Source organism: Calypte anna, chromosome 4A, assembly GCF_003957555.1.
Source record: "Calypte anna isolate BGI_N300 chromosome 4A, bCalAnn1_v1.p, whole genome shotgun sequence".
Classification (NCBI taxonomy): domain Eukaryota; kingdom Metazoa; phylum Chordata; class Aves; order Apodiformes; family Trochilidae; genus Calypte; species Calypte anna.
In genome coordinates, this window is record NC_044248.1 from 42,115,766 (window position 1) to 42,134,054 (window position 18,289).

Genomic DNA, 18,289 nt, shown 5'->3' on the forward strand with positions numbered 1-18,289 from the left:
AGAAATTTTTCCTTATTGAATTTCTCTTGCTCTACAGATCCTCTAAACCTTTTGTCTGTCCAGAAAACGCCCTTGCTTGCCTGTAGTTCTATCAAGCCCTTGGCAATCAAGTCTTGAGCACCAAGTGGTTGCTGACTGTTGACAACACTTAACTTCAAGGCAGTAAGGATGGTGAATCAGTGAACTGTGAAAATGTTGGAGGCATATCATATTGTGTACCTCTGGAACAAAAAAGGTATCAGCCATGCATTTCAGAGGTGTGATACATTCATGGTTTTATTGCGCTTGCATTACTTTCCATTTCAACATCTGAAGAAGCTTCTAATAACCATTAATTTATTTAATTCCACTGTTTGCCATGGTCTCTGCCCTGCAGACTCCTTTCCCTTTCACTTCAAATGGAACTCCTTTGTACGTAGCAACACATTGGTCATTGGTATGAAGATCAGGTTGGATTTGCTCCCAAATCTTCTTCTTGGGATTAAGTTCCTTCTCAGGATCTCCTGTTTCAAAACAAAGAACAGCCGAATGCAACACATGAAACACATCCAACACAGAAAGCAGAAAGAGTGCTATGTGTGTACAACACCTGTGACATCCCACATAGCATCACTGCACATACTTTTAAGGAAAATATTACCTGTGATTCTCAAAATGCAAACATTAATCAGAATTAGAGAAATGTCTCCAGACCCTCCCTGAAAATGCTCATCTCTCAGAGGAAAAGAGATTGCAAATAACACAACAAATACTGTCAAAAGGAAGAAATCAAACCATTGTTAGTTGTTGCTTTACAACATTTACCAGAAGAATTCCTAAGAATTAAGTAGATGTGGACCACAGAAAGACAGTACTCATCAAGAGATAGTTTTAATTCATCTTACATTTAAGAGCTAATGAAATTTATAAGCATTTAATATGAAGTGAATTTGGCAGGTGTAATTTTGGTTAAAAAATATTGAACTTAGACAAACAGTTCAAAATTACGATACTGTCATATTACTTTAGCCCAAACTTTCACCCCTGCTTTGCTACTTTTTGTACTACTTGATGACAAGCTCTGGTGCCTAAAATAAGAGACATTAGCGCTCAGCTTGTATTAAAGCAATTTATGAGCTCTGTCTCTGCACGTCTGTTCCCTGTTTCTATGTGTACACCCTGATAAGCTACTGAGAGGTACTGACTCTTTAACTGAAATAGCAAACCTGATTATTTAGGGACTTCTCATGACAAAAAATGCAAGTTTTTCCTACTACTGTTTTGAAATACTGTTAGCACATTAAACAGAACAGTGAAGCCTTTCAGAGTATTTCTTCTTACTCCTCAGAGAAGCCAGGAGTTCCTAAAGGAACATGAATAGTTCTCCAAATAAGCAGAATGTCAAGCACTCCCACCTTTCACTACTTGTCACCAAAGGTTCAGGAAGAAAAACTATAAGGCTACAGGGATTTTTAACATACATGTTTCTAGTAGCTAGCTGAGATTCATTACTGGTTGGTGTATCCCTGACTGGCTGATCAACAGGTGGCTAAATGAACGCCTCTCATTCCAGCCTACTTTACTGTTTTTCTCCTTCAAATATTTTCAGTGGTTCAATCTACTCACACTCCCAGCATTAGAGAGCAAAACTAAGCTACCTCTGCCTGTAGATGGGTCTAACTTCTGTATCTATGACTGTGTAAGACAATCAGACCAGGCTGCATTTCTCTGTTAAGCAGGCCTAGACAGAGCAGGATTCAATAATGCAGTCAAGTTATTTCACAACCACACTGCACTTAATGTTTAAAATAAAAATCAGTAATAAATTAAACAGAGCTAACTGCGCATTTTCACAAAAAAATAAAAATCCTGCTCAATGCTCAAGTTCATGAACAAAGACAGACTTGGAGTTAGACCAAAGTGAATGCATATGAACTACTGAAATCATTAAACAGAATGTTAAATGATCCATCCATTGTGTGTTTCCTTCCCTGCTCCTCAAATACAAAAAGCAAGTGAATTTTTTCATTAAGAAAAAAACCTGACTTTCATTACTAAAAACACGCTTTGGATGTTAATAATAAATAAGTTTCTTTGGAATCCTGCATCAATATCCCTTGGGATCTGTGGTGAGCTCATATTAGATTAGCATAGGCACCAATTCTAAATACTACCAGAGCTTTAGGCTGTGCACTTTCCTATGAATCCTCCTCATCACATTTCTTCTTCCCAGAAAATATTCCTTAGAAGGTTTCTATATATAAAAAAAATTTAAACTTTCAATGGTTTAATCAGCTTCTCACTCCTTCAATTAAAGGAAACAAGAGTTCCCAAATTCTGTTAAACATGTCATTCAGTCTAGCAGTTCAAATATTAGAAAACAAATTCTCACAATAAGCAAGAAACCTTTCCACTTAGTTACACATCAGTAATTTATGAAAGATTGTATCTCAGCAGAAGAAAGGGTAAGAAGATACAGCCATGTGAGACTTTACCAAAAGTCAATACTGCTTAGCCCACTGTGGATTGTAATTGCAACTGCAGGAAAGGATTCATACACCAAAATTTTGATTAAACTTTGGTTCCTGTGGCACTTTTGCATTGAAAAATTTAATCACTGAATCAATTAAACTGCTATTGGAAAATTTCACAGATAACCTGTGAAAACTCCAGGAATTATTGCTGTCTTACAGTAATTATTGTGAAGAAAGTTATTGTATTTACAGACATGGGATGGAGTAATTTTTCTATGGCTTATAAATCAGACCTTTTCCACTCAAATCTGCATACAAAATTTTGGAGTATAAGAGGATGTTAAAGTTCCCCTAAGGGCAATGAAACCAAATAGGCAAATAAATAAGCTTTTCTCCTCCAGAAAATGGCATTCCTTATCTAATTACTCCACTATGACACTCAGGACAGTTCTAGCTTTAAGTTTCTGCAAGAAAATGTTCAGTTGATTTGACTGAAGATACCAGGTTTATTTTACTAAAATGACCAAGGAAAACCAGTCTTTATCTCATTAATACTTTTTACTGTGCAGAAAGAAAAAGCTAAAAAATAACTTGATTCCAAGCTGCCTGAGGGATAGCTGTGTGTGTTTTAGAGCTGCTTTACTGCTGCTGCTTCTGTTGCTCCATGGGCTTCCACACTTCAAACTAAAATAAGACCCAGCTGTCCCTTCTATTTTCAAGGACTCGAATGGAATATTTCTGGATTTAAATTATTAAAAAAATAAAAAGAACTATCAGAATATAAATGGTTACAATTAAGCAGTGAAATTAAATGACATCTGACACAGGATTCTACCCCACTTGATAACAATAGCAGTGAAGTGCTTGATTGCTTTTAAAGAGACTGCAGCTAAGGAGCATTTGAGATTAACACAAAGTATGGCAAGTAGAAGATACAGCCATACAACCCCATTAAAGACAGAGATACAGTTCTGTAGTCTCCCACTGAGCTTCCCCCTCTCAAGAAAGGGAGAAGGAGAAGAAAATGGCGGGGGGGGGGCAGGAAAGGGCGGGGAGGGGAGGAAAGGGCAGGGGGAGGGAGAAGGACGGGGCAGGGGGGGGGAGAAGGACAGGGCGGAGGGGGTCACAAAATGGCGGAGGGGGGCCACAAAATGGCGGAGGGGGGCCACAAAATGGCGGAGGGGGGCCACAAAATGGCGGAGGGGGGCCACAAAATGGCGGAGGGGAAAAAAAGTTTAAAGATAACTAATTCAGAAAATTTCAATTAAAAATTCAGCCAAATTTAAAACACTGCTTTATCTGCTTAAACACCTTGCCATACCTATTTCCTCCGATTTCCCAGCTACCTACTTACCAGAAAATCCTTCAAAAGTGATTCTGTCTCCAGGTACTGCCCCAGGAGGGGGAGCAAGAATTTCCACTTTGTCTGGGGAGCTGGCACACATCACCATTGCTTGGGATACTACTCCTCTCATCTTTGCAGGCTTCAAGTTACAGAGTAGTATTGCCATTCGATTCTGCATCTTGGGGGAAGAAAACAGAGGGATGTGAGTACTTAAAATCAACATGCTTTTGAGGACTGATTATTTCATTATAACAGAAGAATTGCAATGAAGAAACCTTAACATGGTCAAGAGAAGCACAGAACAACAGATGTACAATTTCAGTGTCTGCACACCAGCAGCAAATAACATTTAAACCGTGTAAAGGTAGGCCAATGAATAACTGAGTATATGATGAATTGTGACACACTTACCATGGACATAAAACCACTGAAAATGGCTGTGCACACTGTGCACTGCAATTTGTCAGAGTAAAACTAAAACTATGTTTCTTCCTTGGTTGCTTTATTTTAATAAAGCTTGTAACAGTAAACTAGAGGAAACCTACTTTGTTAGGAGAAACTGCCACACTTTAACCTAGAAAACAAACCGCACTTCTTAAACTGAATAAATATTAAACCCAGAACATTAAGAGACAAAAAGTAGGGAAATAAATAATTTTTTCAATACCTGATCCAGAGGAACATGTTTCACTAAACCGCTGACAACAGTTCTTGGGCTTGCTTCACCAACATCCACTTCTTCAACATACAGCGTGTCTGCATCTGGATGTTTTTTGGCAGTAATAATGCAGCCAACACGAAGATCCAGACAAGAAACATCTACAGGTCTGGCATCACTACTTCCACCAGCTGGCTGTTGTTTCTTCTCCTTCTTTTCACCTATTAAAGAAATTTGAGTTCATGAAATAAACGTTGAAAAAAGCATAAATAATGTGCCCGGCTATTGCAAGGGAGCTACAATCTCAGAAATAAGTGTAAAGCACAAATGTAAAGAATTAGCACTTCTATTACTAGCTTCCGGTGGGAGCTTCCATATACACTCCAATTCAGATTGTTACTACAAGTAATTACCACCTTATGGCAGAGGTATTTTCTTCTTTGCATACTGAAGACATCCTGAACTTGTTAGTTAGTGCAGCTAACATGTAAGTGACATACACACTCTGCCAAAAGCCAGATCAATCAAGCCTGACAATACTTTCTAAATAATTAGCAGTTACCAGTGAGGCTTGAGATAATGTTTCACCAGCAAAGACAAACCAGGCAACCCAAAGTCATCAGGTTACTAGTGCTTAACAACATCTCCTGACTGGAGACAATGCTAAATGAATGCAACTGCACTGTTATGGTTGCAAAACAACCCTTTAAGATGGCAAACATCCTTCAGTTCCCCAAATGGAGGAAATTTCATTTTGTGAAAATGCTCCTGGTTTCAAAGGTTCCACTGATGTAGTCTTTATCCCATGGCAAGGCAAGGGTGTATTATGACCTACACATACTGTGCACCATAAAACAGCAGTGAAGCCACACTGCTCATACTGGTCTTCTTACTTAAATGGTCCTGTCAAGATAAGCAAGTTACATCCAGTTTGTCTATCAGACATTCCTGTTCAAAAGACATTCAAGATTTCCTTAGCAACTATAATCCCTGGGAGATTAAGAAATGCCTAAGAAATGCTTATTTAAAAAAAGTATATTCTGTTCTTCTTTCATCCAAGATAGCTTACATTTTAATGTAAACCAAACCCCCTTCTTTAGGGAGCCAAAAAGGAAAAGTGGACTTTGCATGCAATTCATCTCATTTGTCATTGCTTCAGAAGAGGGCTGAAATCAAATAATACATTCAATAATAAAAAAGCAGTATTTTGTTTTCAACATAAGCTCTTCAAAACTATCTCATTTCATATACTATGTAAAAAAAGCTCTAGTTTATATGACTGGGTTTTATTAATCTAATTGTAATTATTATTACATAAAAGTCATATACACAATACTTGAAGAGAAACTGGAAACAAACTGTCAATATAGTTAAATAATAACACCTAACATGGTTTGAAAGACCTGCCATCTTTATCCTTGGCATTATTCCTCACAGTTTTCCACTTCATGACATATCTCTAACAGTCTGGAACAAAAAAATGTTCGCTTCTAACACCCCATTTATTTCACTTTAGAGAAATGAAGTCTCCCACCAAACAAAGAAAAGGGAACACAGCAAAGCACATCTGTACAAATTATATATATATACAGATGCACAGAAAACATTGTGCAGGCTAAGGAAAATACTGAACTGCTCTGTCCAGTGTTAAGAGTCAGCACAACATCCAAAGAAGCCTCCCAGATGAAGTTTGTAAGAAGTAGAACAAGAAACTACGGGAATTATTGGAGAGGAAACCGATGAGAGGTGACGGAAAGCAAGGGGATTTAAGCTACTTCATCATTTGGTAAATTTGAAGTTTAAAAAGCAAATTTTACATATTTGTTACTTCGACTTTTAAATACTATACCTACAGATGTTGAACTCCACAGAAATAGCCTGCTTGGGACGTCTATTTAAAGTTCATGCTTTATTTCACTTTTTTCTAAATGCAGTCACTTGAAGGAAAAAGTAAAATAGATTGCTTTCCAAATTTAAGCTACCTATACAAAATTAGGGAAAACAGAATACAAGAAACATTTATTTTTATCTTACCAACTGAATGCTTGCCATGTAACCACTGAATGTTTGCAGAAGACAGTTCAATGCCTGATATGACACTGCCCAAAATGATGTAATAGCACTAGTGTAAAGTAAATACTATAACTCTGTACCAGAACCAATGAAAACTGAAGTACCTTTTTTTTCTACTTTTTCCTTCTTTTTCTTTTCTTCATTTTCACCTTTAATTTGATCTTTGGAACCAGGAGCTGATGCAATGGCTGTAGGTTGTGGAACATCATCTGAAGCTGTACAAACCACTGTACCAGAAGGAACCGAGATCTGTTTAACTAAAATCAAACCCAAAGAAATTAGAAGTGGTAACAGGACTTTGAACACTACAGCATTATAAATTTCCAACATAAATTAAAAAGTTGAGAGAACTAAACCACAACTGTTAAGTAGTGAAGCACCACGTGGCAAAGCACATTTTGGAACTCAAACTATATATGATTATTCTCATCGATTAAGAACAATACCTTTGACTACACATTTTTTTAAAGTACAATAAAAGATATAAGCAAACACAACCTCTTATTGTAGTTTATTTCAACTTTTAGTTATATTTGCTACTAACTGTATTTCTCATTTGTGTTTGTCCAGTTACCGTTTCTAGCTACTAGCGTGTTATATTCTGTAATTTGCTATGCATAAAATCAGCATTATATTTTAATCAGATCATTCCTCAACTATTTTTTTCTGATCAACTACAGATCATGAAAAGCATTGCATAAAAACATGGAACCTAGGAAAATCCAGAGTTTTTAAGAAATGAAACAGAGTCATATATAGAAAGATAAAACCCAAGAAGAATTAAGATAGTTTTGATCATATCTTGAGCTAACTACATCTATGTTGTATGAGGACAGGATTTTTTCCCCCACCTCCATTTCGAATTTCTGCCTGAATCAGCTCCTGTTTCAGTTCTTCAATTTCTTTCTTCAGTTTAGCATTTTCCACACGGAGTTTCTTCTCTTCTCGGAGAGATGCCTGTAAGACTGGAGTTGACACTACACTAAAACTACAGCTTTTGATAATTAGCATTCATCATTTGGCAAACAGAGGTCTGTTTGATTTTTAGAAGTAAAACATGAAACATAGTGAGCCAAATATCAGAAAAGCAGAAAATTTCAAGGAGTTTATAATCAGAAATATTTTTAATCCTTTTTCTTATTGAAACAGCCATTTTTTACAATATTTATATATTCAAGTTGCCTCTCAATACAATATCTTCTTGGTCCCCTAAATAGACTCACAAGAAAAGACTCCAAGACATCTATTAGTGAAAGTCTGAGCATGTTTGTAATATGGAGCACTTTGATTCACTGATTCCAGTATAAACAAAATACCAAAATTAGAGCACTGATAACTCTTGAGAGCATCCCATAGTGGTGGAAAAGCACCAACACACTCAGGCAAATGCATAGTCTTATATTCTTCCCAACTCCCTTTCCCACCCCAAACAGAATCACATCCTATCAAATTCCCATAATCTGTGTTATCTGCATCTTTCCTCACACATGCCTTTTCTCTTTCAGAATGAGCAGCTTCAAAAAATCCCACAAACCACAAGACAGAGGGGCAGTGCTACTATTACAAGCTTTATCTTGAAACACACTTAAAATGCTGACAGAGCCAATGAAGTTGTCCATGTTCTCATTTTTTCCTATGAGCATTTAATGCTAACCATCTGGTTAACAAGTTTATTGTAAGATAGATAATTCCTTACTTGCTTTCTCCTTGAGCAGAGCAACTTGTTGCTTGAGGTATTCAATAACTTGATCAGCCTCTGCACCCTTCTGCTCCAGTCTGTTCAGCACTGCGTTGTTAGCTGCCATCTTTACCAAGAAGCGGGCTAAAAACCTAGAAAAACAGCAGACAGTCTAAAATTAATACCTTTTAATGTCATAACACTACCCCCTACAACATGAAATAGTTCTAAAAATAAGTCACCGAGTAAGAAAGTTTGCTAACTGAATAAGATAGGATCCTAGCTCCCAATGCAAAGCCCAAACAAAAAGCAACATTAAACCAAGTCTGATGTTTGACAGCTGTTTTCAAGTATTTTGGAAGAAAAGCTACTTTTTTCCCCAGATGCATAAAACATGTTCTTCCTTCTTGAAAGAGAAAAAGAAATTCACATTCTCAGAAAGGTCCAAATAAATGGGGGAAAAGGAAAATAAAAAAGAAAAGAAAAAGGTTGGACAGGAGAAAACTGAATCCTGGTTTTAGCTGAGAAATGTATTAAGTATACGCAAAATCTGATTGAGACTAAGAAAACAGAAATACTCAAAAAGTAGCTACAGAACAATATAGTTACATAGGCACTTTTTTCTGCAGCAGATAGTGCTTTTAGCCACCCATTCAGTATCTAGATAAACACAGAATCTCTACTAACAGCTGTCTCATCTGTACATGAAGAAAAATTACCACAGGCAGGAAGAAAAGATGCCTTCAGGACCTTAAAAGCACCAGTGATGAAATACCTGTGAATTTGCCCATCAACTGCAACAAAGGGAAGAACTGGTAAGAAAATGGCAATCCAGATGCATGTATTGACTCCCCAACTTTTTAAGAGCCCCAGAATGCCTCTTCTCATAAAAAGTTGGCAGAAAACTTCCCATTTTATTTCAAGATTATTCTGACACTATGACCTAGATCTGTTTTAACATATGACTGCTCTCTTTTGGAATTTGCAACAAAACCCACACTGAAGACAGAACACGTTCAGAAACAGCTGAAAGGTGAACAATCTCACTGATGCCTGTGTCAACATATCACTTGCTGCACTCTTGCTTTCAACTTACATTTGATATCTGATCCTCTACTACAAAGAACTCAATTGTCTACAGCTGTATATCTTTAAAAAACAAAACAAAGCAAAAGAATGAATCAGGAATAATATAATCAGAAGTTCTCAAATACAATTAACAAAGCCAAAGAGAGCTACAGTAGCCACATGATGGATGGGGTTGTGCTTAAAGATGCGAGAGTATTGCTGCCATCACAGCTTCCACTCATCCCCAACAGAAGTTTCTTTTAGATGAAAGAAACCACCATGGAGAGAAGAGCAATAAAATCATCTTTCCAGGACAACAAATTGATTTTAATATTCAAATTAATCTCTGCTCCTAAGAAAATAATTGTTTTCATGGAGCAATAAGATCATCCCTCCAGGACAACAAATTGATTTTGATATTCAAATTAATCTCTGCTACTAATAATTTTGTTTTCACGGACAGTCTGAAAACAGTGATTCCAATAAGTTACTGTCATAGATGTCAAATGGACATAAAACTATCAGGTCACAACACAGCATAATACAAAGCCTGAGGTATTACTGTCTGCATACCAGTAAGATTTCATGCAAGCTACATACTCTCTCAGGGGAAGACAACACTAACAGTGGAAGGTTTGCCAACAACAACAGAAATGCTACTAAAACTTCAAAGTGCATAGAATTGGCACAATCTAAAGGTTTTAGCCAAGTTGGCTAATCAACTGAAGATCTGGAAATGAAGTTACATGATTACAATGGGTAGACATTTTCCCACTTGTCAAATAAATTTCTGTAAGCCTAGCATTATAAAAATAACACAAAGGAATAGGTATTTCCAAGACTAATATAAAGAGCTGCACAGGCACAGCAACCCATATAGCAGAGTGATAAAACTGTATCTAAAAGAGACACAGGAAAAAAACAGATAAGATCTATTCCTTTTTATAAATCATAATCCACATTAAGACATAAGCACTGCAACAATCAAAGGTTACAGTTAATTATTTTTTTTAACCTATTTCCCTTACCCTCTATTACCCTGACACCCTCTTACTTCACAGAAAAAACCTTCAACCAACCAACCAAGGCCTATTGGTGACATGTGAAATAAAAATAGGTAAGAAAAACAGGAATAAGAGCACAAAAGCCATGATTATATCTTACTACAGATCAATTGACTAGTTTTGCTAAAACTGATCCAGAAGCCAAGTGAAAGCAAAGTCACTTCATATAATTTGTGCTTAATGAGCTACTTTTCCTTTCAATAAAAAATAGTTATGAAAAATAAGGAAGGAATAGCTACATCCAGCCATTTCCTAAGGCTGGTTGCTCAGCTAAGGGAAGCTGTTTCATCTCACCCCTCTGAAGACTACTTTTGTTACCTGCAAGACATTTAGCACTGCTCCAAAACCCACTGGCTTCATTGTTATGGAACTCCATCTCCAAATTAAAGACTTGAGTCCTACAGCTCTACGTGAACTTTAATATCAATCTATTTGCTGATTAGAGGAGTTGCCCATCTTCTTTTAAACAGAGATCATTGCTTTCTGCAGTCTTCTAGGAAGATGCAGTGTCCTCACAGAAGAAAACAGGCTGTACTCTGTTTCTCAAGAGCATACAATGTGAAAGGATCCACAAAAGTGGCAATCTCTCAATAATAAATCAAGACTTCTTATATAGTGAAAATTATCCCAAAACTTCAACATGTTTTACATATACTTGTTTATCAACATTGGCCTTGACCTTAGGATATATCCAGATCAAAACCTGAACACACCAAGATGCTAAAAAACATAAACCTTGTTTGAGCTTACTCTTCAATATTAATATTCTCTGCTTTTAAAAGCAAGAAAAAGCAAAAAAACCCTCAAAAAGTAATGGCAAGATTTAGACCTTAAACTCCAAAAACTTTTCTTGGACTCTATCCATAGTTCAAACATGGAAACAATTACTTTTCACTATTGGAAAAGCAATCATTTAACAAAAAACACAGAAATTGGAAGACCATTGATTCCCAAAACCTGAAGTAATTAGCTTTAAGCATTCCTTTTTCCAGCTGGAGGTTTAACAAAGCTTCGAAGTTCTCAGCTTTTCCTTGAGATTCTTTGTGTCAACACACGAAGTAAAATTATTAAATGTACAAGATTTAACCTGCAGGCTGCTCAGTAAGTCTTCCTGCCCTGAGATCAAAATGTTCTCCATGTATGCATCAAGTACATCCATGACAGTGATGCAGCTTTATTTCAGCATTTTCAATCCAGTTAAGTTTTATGATGCTCTCTGAGGTGACAGGCTTCTTCTTCTTCTCTTTCCTTCCCATACGCCTTAATGCAACACAACCAAATGCCTTCTTAGTTGGTCACTTTCATCGGGTGCTGAGACACAAAGCTGCCAAATTTTGTCTAAAATGATGTAAAATGAAACAAACTCACCACAACTACTTGCTTCTCCCCTCTTCCTCTCCAGCATAAACAGTAACTCCTCCACACTCAGAGGTTAAACTTTTAGAGCTCACCACACCTAAGCAGTACTCTACATTTCCCATGGAGGAACCAAGCATTTCTACCACAAATCCATCCTAGGTGGCAGAGAGCAGATAGCGATCTCAAGAAGGCCCAGCCAGCATAAACTGGTGCTTTACAGAGAATGCTACAGATATGAATAGCTGCCAGCCAACCCCTCAGAATAGGAAAGAAGCCACTACAGTAGAAAACAAAAGCCTGAAGAAAGAGATTAAAAAAATAAAATAAAAATCTTGTCATTATGAAGCAGAATCAATGGGAACAGCCTTACTCCAAAAAAATAGGGACAGCACAAACAGATAACTTCTCCAGTGCTAAATGAAGTTCAACAGAGAAATGTTTAATGGCAATTCCTCTTCCTAATCTTTTTGTCTTGAGTCTCAAGCATCTCTCAAACTAAACTCCTTTTTCTCCCCAAACAAGTGATTGCTATAACTGAGGGTTTGATCAGTTGAGCAGCCCGATTATTTTTTTTTTTAGCGTTTAAATACAAATTTCCAAGTATTTATTAATTATAAACTCCTGTATAATCAGTATTGAAAGTTATTTGCCAAGCAGCAAATCATTAGGCAAAGTTGAACACTTCTGCCACGTTATCCCAACTCTCATCTTTTGCACTGAGTCAATAATTGCTTTGCAGATTTCCAAAAACTAACATGTCTGACTCGGTCCATCCAAGAGGGAAAATCGAAGGAATGATTTGCTAGCTCTGGAGACTACAGTCCAACTCTTCTGGCTGCCAGATAAATCAGGCTCAATCCTAGTTGCAGACAGGTCTTTTAGTAGTCTTAAGAACCTATCCCCTCCCTATTTTAAAGAGCTGTAAATAGTAAAAACACACAAAACCAAGCTTTTTCATATTGAAAAACACTGCCACATCAAAGAGAGGTTTTTTTTTTTAATGTTATGGAACATTGCACAAAAAAGGCCCATTCACTGGTACCAATTTTGAGGCAATAGAAGTTACTCAGTAATGATTATTTTTAAACATGAAGACAAGTCTGTCTTGAAAGGGAATGATGCGTCAAAACTCGTCATAAGTAACTCAGAGCATTCATGTAAGATCTGTGAGAAGCAATGAATGAAGACGACAGGCAGATGTTGGAACAAATAAAGGTATAACCATGAATTTTTTACTCTAAGAGCACTATGACAGGCTTCACTTGAAGTAAAATGCATCTCTTAGATCCGTATGATAGATATCATTAGAAACTGAATATCCAGAAGTAACAATTGTTTTATTATTTTGTTCAAGTTTGCATTTCAAGACTTAGTAGATGCCACAACATATAAATAGACTCATTATATCTTAATACACTACAGCTGCAACATTCAAAAGCTTCGGGTAATTTAAGCATATCTGCAATTTCATTCACATTCTGGCTGTAAGGTTGTGTTGAATTTGTATTTAGGGAGAAGTTACTACTAATGCTTGTCTCAGTTCAATTCTGAAATAACACTGTACTCTTTTCCACCTCTGAGCAGACACCCAAGGACTAAACAAGACAGAGCCATGACAAGGAGTTCCTCCCAGGTTAAGATAAAAGTCGAGTGATTTGGATGTGGTTTCTAACAAAGTTTTTGCCTTCAGAGCTACAAAAAAAATTAACAAAGACCATATTTATAAGTAACTTATTAATCTGAGAAGATAATTCATTAGACATGGATGGCTCACAACATGGTTTAGGTAAAGCAACATCTTGGTACTGCCTAACCCAAGCCTCAACAAGTTACACACCCACTATGTCTGCCAGGTGCCCTGAAAGTTCAGTAGAGGTTCATCTGGTTGTGCTTTATAGTGCAGTCTGAAATTTAAGCAGTAGCTCATATGCTAAATCAGTTGGACAGCTTTATGTATTTTTTCAGCAGTAGGTAACCTTCCGATCCTGCTGCATTAATATTTTAAGAATGCTATCAGAATCTTACAGTAAATGGTCACCACACGCATTTCCCATGATGGAAAAGATGCAACACCCACAACACCCTACATTGTTTCTTTGACCTTAAGCACTGATTTCCAAACACTGATTTCCACTGATTTCCCAAATTCTTTGGGACAGAAAGCTTACATAAAATATTGTCAGACTTTTAAAACTGTTCTTTAAGCTTAATTTTTCAAATTGTGGTATATGCAGTGGCTGCCAATGAATTAAAAGAGAACAAACAAAAAAGTAGCTGCTACTCATGGCACAAAATATCCTCATAAAACTTCCTTGACAGGTGACAGAGCTTACAATTACAGAAAAACACATATGCCTATAAATTCAGAAATATAAGCAGACTCAGCTGCATCTGGACAAGCCTGCAAGGTCAGCATGTGCCAGAGGAACTAAAAGAATCTGTACTTCAGTTCACTCTCAAGGGTTTTACTGAGGAGTGAAAGCTTTGGATGACTGTAGTAACTACAGAGTAAACTACCCATAAATCAGACAGCAAAATAATAATCAGAACTGCAGTGAAATTTACCTGCTTATACCAAGTAGAACACCATTTCTTAAGTATTTTGTTGATTTCTGTAACTTTATCCAAAAAAAAAAAAAAAAAAAAAAGGAGCATTTACACTACCTCTTTAATTAACAGGAACAGCAGTTATAATAAGCTAAAGAAGAAAGAAATCTTTCGTCCTCTAAGACAAGTCTCACTTGAGACCAAAAATACATTTCAAATGTATCTCTCAAAATCCAGTCTTTTACTTTACAGTCTGTCAGAAGAATTAGGATAACAACCCTTGACAAAAACCCTAGCTGCTAAAAAGACATTTTAAAAGATACCTTCTTCTCAGAAACCTGAAGAGTCACCAAGCCTTCTGAGTAAACTGTTTTTCAGTTTTTCCTTAAAGGAATTTTTTTAAAGGAAAGCGCTTTTCCCAAGCACACAAAAAATATTATATATATTGTTAGAAAAATAAATTAAATAAAAGCAGAAGGCTGCTTTGAGAAGAATCCACATCTTTCTGAAAGCATATTAAGTTATGAGTAAAGATGACTTCCTCCACTTTGAGAGGGAAAAAACATCCATCACTTTCCCCCTACACACTGCTTAACACTAGTGCAAGCATGCAAATAAAACCTAAACATTGATTTCCCCCTCACCCCCAGTACAACAGGAAACCTACCAAGAAGAATGTTTCTTGACAATGGTGATAAGAACTATACAGGTAGCTGCTTTGAAGGAGAACAAACAGGGGTTTCTGAGGGTCTCTGCTGAACTGACATAACACAATCTGTATCACAAGAAACAAGAGCTATTTACTTTGCTTCCACCTGATGTTCACAGCAGCTGCCCTTCATGATTACTCCTCAGTTTTATCTGTGTTGCCTCCCATTTGACATTCCTTTGATTTTAGGAAACACTCCTTTACAAGAAGCAAATGTGAGTTAATTCAATCACAAGTCAGCTGTGACATACAGCAATAAAACCATAATCAGAAAAGCTCAAAAACATTATGGCAGATACCAGCTTTGTCTTGCTGCACACTTGATCAATCCTTTTTATGACAACTGCTTTACATTATTTTTATATAGTTATTTCCTCACTATGCTGTAAAGTAGGTGGGATTTGTAGGGACCCAAGACCTCAATTTTTCTTTTCACTCTGGGTCTATACAGGTCTTGGATAATACTCATCTCTTATTTTGCATCCAATCAGGTTTTTTTTTTGCCAGTTCAAGACCCACTCTTCATTCTAATGCCACTATTTGAGTTCTCCTCCACTACTTAACAAGCTACCTCTCCTGCTTCTAAGGGCTTTTACAGAAATTAACAGAGGAACATAACACCCATAAAGTTATTTACTCTACTTTAAAGTTGCAAAGATGGTCAGGTGGTGGTGTTAAGAAAAGCTGAGAAATGAGTAGTTGGTTGATTTGATTCTATAGCTAATTACTCAATTTACACAGAGCAGCAATTTATAAGTAGTGTGTTGATGAAGAAAGCAAACACACAAATCATTATAGATGAAATGGCTTGTTATCTCTTGCTATCTTACAATACAAACTAACACAGTTCTCTAGTATAAAAAGTTCTGTATGATAAAAGCATAGAAGTACTTCGAGGCATCTTTATGATATTATCCCACACTGTTTTTAAAGCTCCACTCCAACTGAAATGATTGTACTGTATTTCAATATATTACAGACTAATAAAAAACCCTAAGTTTTTTACTTTCTACATCACCTCCCTCAACCCCTGAAACCATAATCAATCAGCTCTCTTTGGAGTTTATGGCAGAAAAAACCCACATGACTAAGAGATAAATTGGATACACTGATAAAATTATTCTGATGATGTACCATTTAAATTAAGAATTCAGTAAGTCAAGCATACAACATAAAATTTCTCTAAAAAACATCACAGGTAAATGTATACATTTCAACATTCTCTCATTTAGGACTCTGCTCTTCAAAAATGTCATTCTACCAAGGATAATAAGCAGACAACTACAGAAAGAACAAAAATAGAAAAAGGGAGGAATGCCACCAATATACCTCACATGATATTTTTTCAGTTCTCTTTAAGGAAAAGATAACATTGTGAAAGCTCCAGGTCAACAGAAAGTCAAGAACTCCAGTACACTGGAATCTCTTGACTGATTTTCAGAAAACTTAAAAGAAAACACTTTGAATTGATTTAAAGGATTTTGCCAGGTGAAAGAAGTTCTAGGAGGTTGCTTTCTTCCCCCAATCATGGCATACAATTAACTCCATTGGTTGTGTTGGACAACGTACATAATTGAAATAACAATAATACATGAAACATACTTCAGTCAAATATATTTAGGAGAAAAGCCATTACAGGGATCATCTAAATCAAAAGGATGAAGAAATATTTATTGGCTGTTTGGTGTTTCTTCCAGGCTGCCATTATTAAATAGATACTAGATTATTTATAATGTCACAGCAACTTCATCATACCCTTTTGTGTTAAGCATTCAATTTTCTGTTTGTTTTCCCACTTATATATACTTCATAATCAGAAGAATCAAGTCCTCAGGCTGCCCAAGAGTCCTATTATTTCCAGTCTGAGCCTACTTTCAGATTTGCACACATCCCCCCCTTTTTTTTTTGTTAAACAAATACCCTTTTTCACTCAATACCGTTTTTTCCAGACTATCCACTACTTCTCTGTTCAAAGGTGTAAAAGAAACAGTAAGCGCACACTAAAACTGGATGTTGCATTTTATCACAACTACCTCGCCTTACTACAGATTTCCTGAATCACAGAATTATTTGTGAAAAGCAGATGACTGGGTTAAACTAAAAAAAAAACCAAAAAACAAAACAACAACAAAAAAAACCAACCATGAGTTAAAGAAACAGAAAGGTCAGGAAATGCAAGGAATGCTTATTTTGCAGAAGTATGTTCTTCATTTTGGCAGCTGCTAAACACAAAAACAATCATACTAATTATCTCGATGGAGACAGCACTTAAGTAAGACTGACATATGCTGGCTAGCTGTGGACTCCCAATGTAACCTAACAAGCAACAAACCATAAACCCACCCATCCCTGTTGCTCAGTTTATGCATCCTTGCAGAGAATACGTACTGTGCATTAAACCTTATGATTACCTTTACTGAGGGAAGACCTATTACTTAGTTAAACTGTTTTTCACTTACTCAAAACTATACTAAGGCATAATGAATACATGCACCGTTCTCCAGAAGGGAGAAAGCATCTACTTTTTAGTGAACAGCCGCTCATGCCTGCTCTTTCCAGGCTACTACAGCGTTTCCCTCAGCAGCCCAGCACCATGCCCCTTCCGCGCTGCCATTGCCACCGATGGGCTGAACAATAAAAAAAAGCACACAGCTGATTTCAGAACCACTTGAAGTGCACGCTCGCCCTCCGCAAAACCCGGTGCCACACTGGGCACGTTAAGCTCCATGTTTAAATCACTTCAATGAAACTACAGCGACCATCCCGCCGATCCCTCCAATTCGAGACTTCAAGGGGGGGAAATTCCCCTCAGAGGGACGGCAGCGGCCTCCCCTACGGAGCACACACAGGGAACCTCGGCTCCGGGCAAGCCCCTCATTACCCCGGTTCCCCCTGCCCACCCCAGAGACCTCTGCCCGACCCGACCCGTCCAGGCCCGGCCCACGGGGGAGCCTGAAGGCAGCAGACCGCCATGACGCAACCCCCCGCGGCGAAGGGAAACCGAAGTAAGGCACCCACGGGTGAGCTGAGAACACGCTAAGGGAACAAATCCACCTTTCCACCACCCTGTGGAACCACGGCCGAACCCCCAGAGACCCCCCCGGGAGGAACTCACATGAACCGAGCGGCCACCGCGCACCTCCCTCCTCTGAGGTGACAAGGACCCTTTCCTCCGGGCTGCCCGGCCGAGCGCCTGAGAGTTATGAGCAGGCAGCTAAAGAAAGCCTCACTAACCCTCCCCAGCTTCTCACATTGTTCACAGTGCCCGCACACACACACAGGGTGGGGAGGGAGAAGGAGAGAGAATTAACCTCTTTTATTTGTTATTTTTAAAA

At 37.5% G+C, this 18,289-nt stretch overlaps 2 protein-coding genes across 5 annotated transcripts in view; one reads left to right on the forward strand and one right to left on the reverse strand.

The window, feature by feature from the left end:
• Positions 1–249: 249 nt before the first annotated feature.
• AIMP1 (aminoacyl tRNA synthetase complex interacting multifunctional protein 1) lies at positions 250–18,141 on the reverse strand. Of its 3 annotated transcripts, none has more exons than XM_008505048.2 (7): positions 18,070–18,141; positions 8,226–8,359; positions 7,381–7,494; positions 6,634–6,786; positions 4,466–4,677; positions 3,808–3,976; positions 250–503 (listed from the first exon to the last, which is right to left on the reverse strand). In XM_008505048.2, coding segments are annotated over exons 1-7 (951 nt in total). In that variant the 5' UTR covers positions 18,072–18,141; the 3' UTR covers positions 250–336. The 3 variants fall into 3 exon arrangements, with proteins under 3 accessions (XP_008503270.1, XP_030305518.1, XP_030305519.1); XM_030449658.1 differs by having other exon boundaries at positions 7,381–7,506; XM_030449659.1 differs by lacking the exon at positions 18,070–18,141 and adding an exon at positions 15,061–15,079 and having other exon boundaries at positions 7,381–7,506.
• TBCK (TBC1 domain containing kinase) overlaps positions 17,879–18,289 on the forward strand; it is a 58,184-nt gene continuing 57,773 nt past the window's right edge. Inside the window, exon 1 of one of the 2 annotated variants that reach the window (XM_030449657.1) lies at positions 17,879–17,959. The gene's annotated coding sequence lies outside the window, so the exon portion shown is untranslated. Of the gene's footprint in view, positions 17,975–18,289 lie in introns of both variants that reach the window. The other variant, XM_030449656.1, reaches the window with a different exon arrangement.

Coding starts and splice junctions, on each gene's coding strand:
- AIMP1 (XM_030449658.1), bottom strand. Junction 4,678..6,633: donor GGAAAAAGTAGAAAAAAAAG/GTACTTCAGTTT, acceptor TTTCTTTAATAG/GTGAAAAGAAGGAGAAGAAA. Junction 504..3,807: donor CACTTTTGAAGGATTTTCTG/GTAAGTAGGTAG, acceptor GTTTTGAAACAG/GAGATCCTGAGAAGGAACTT.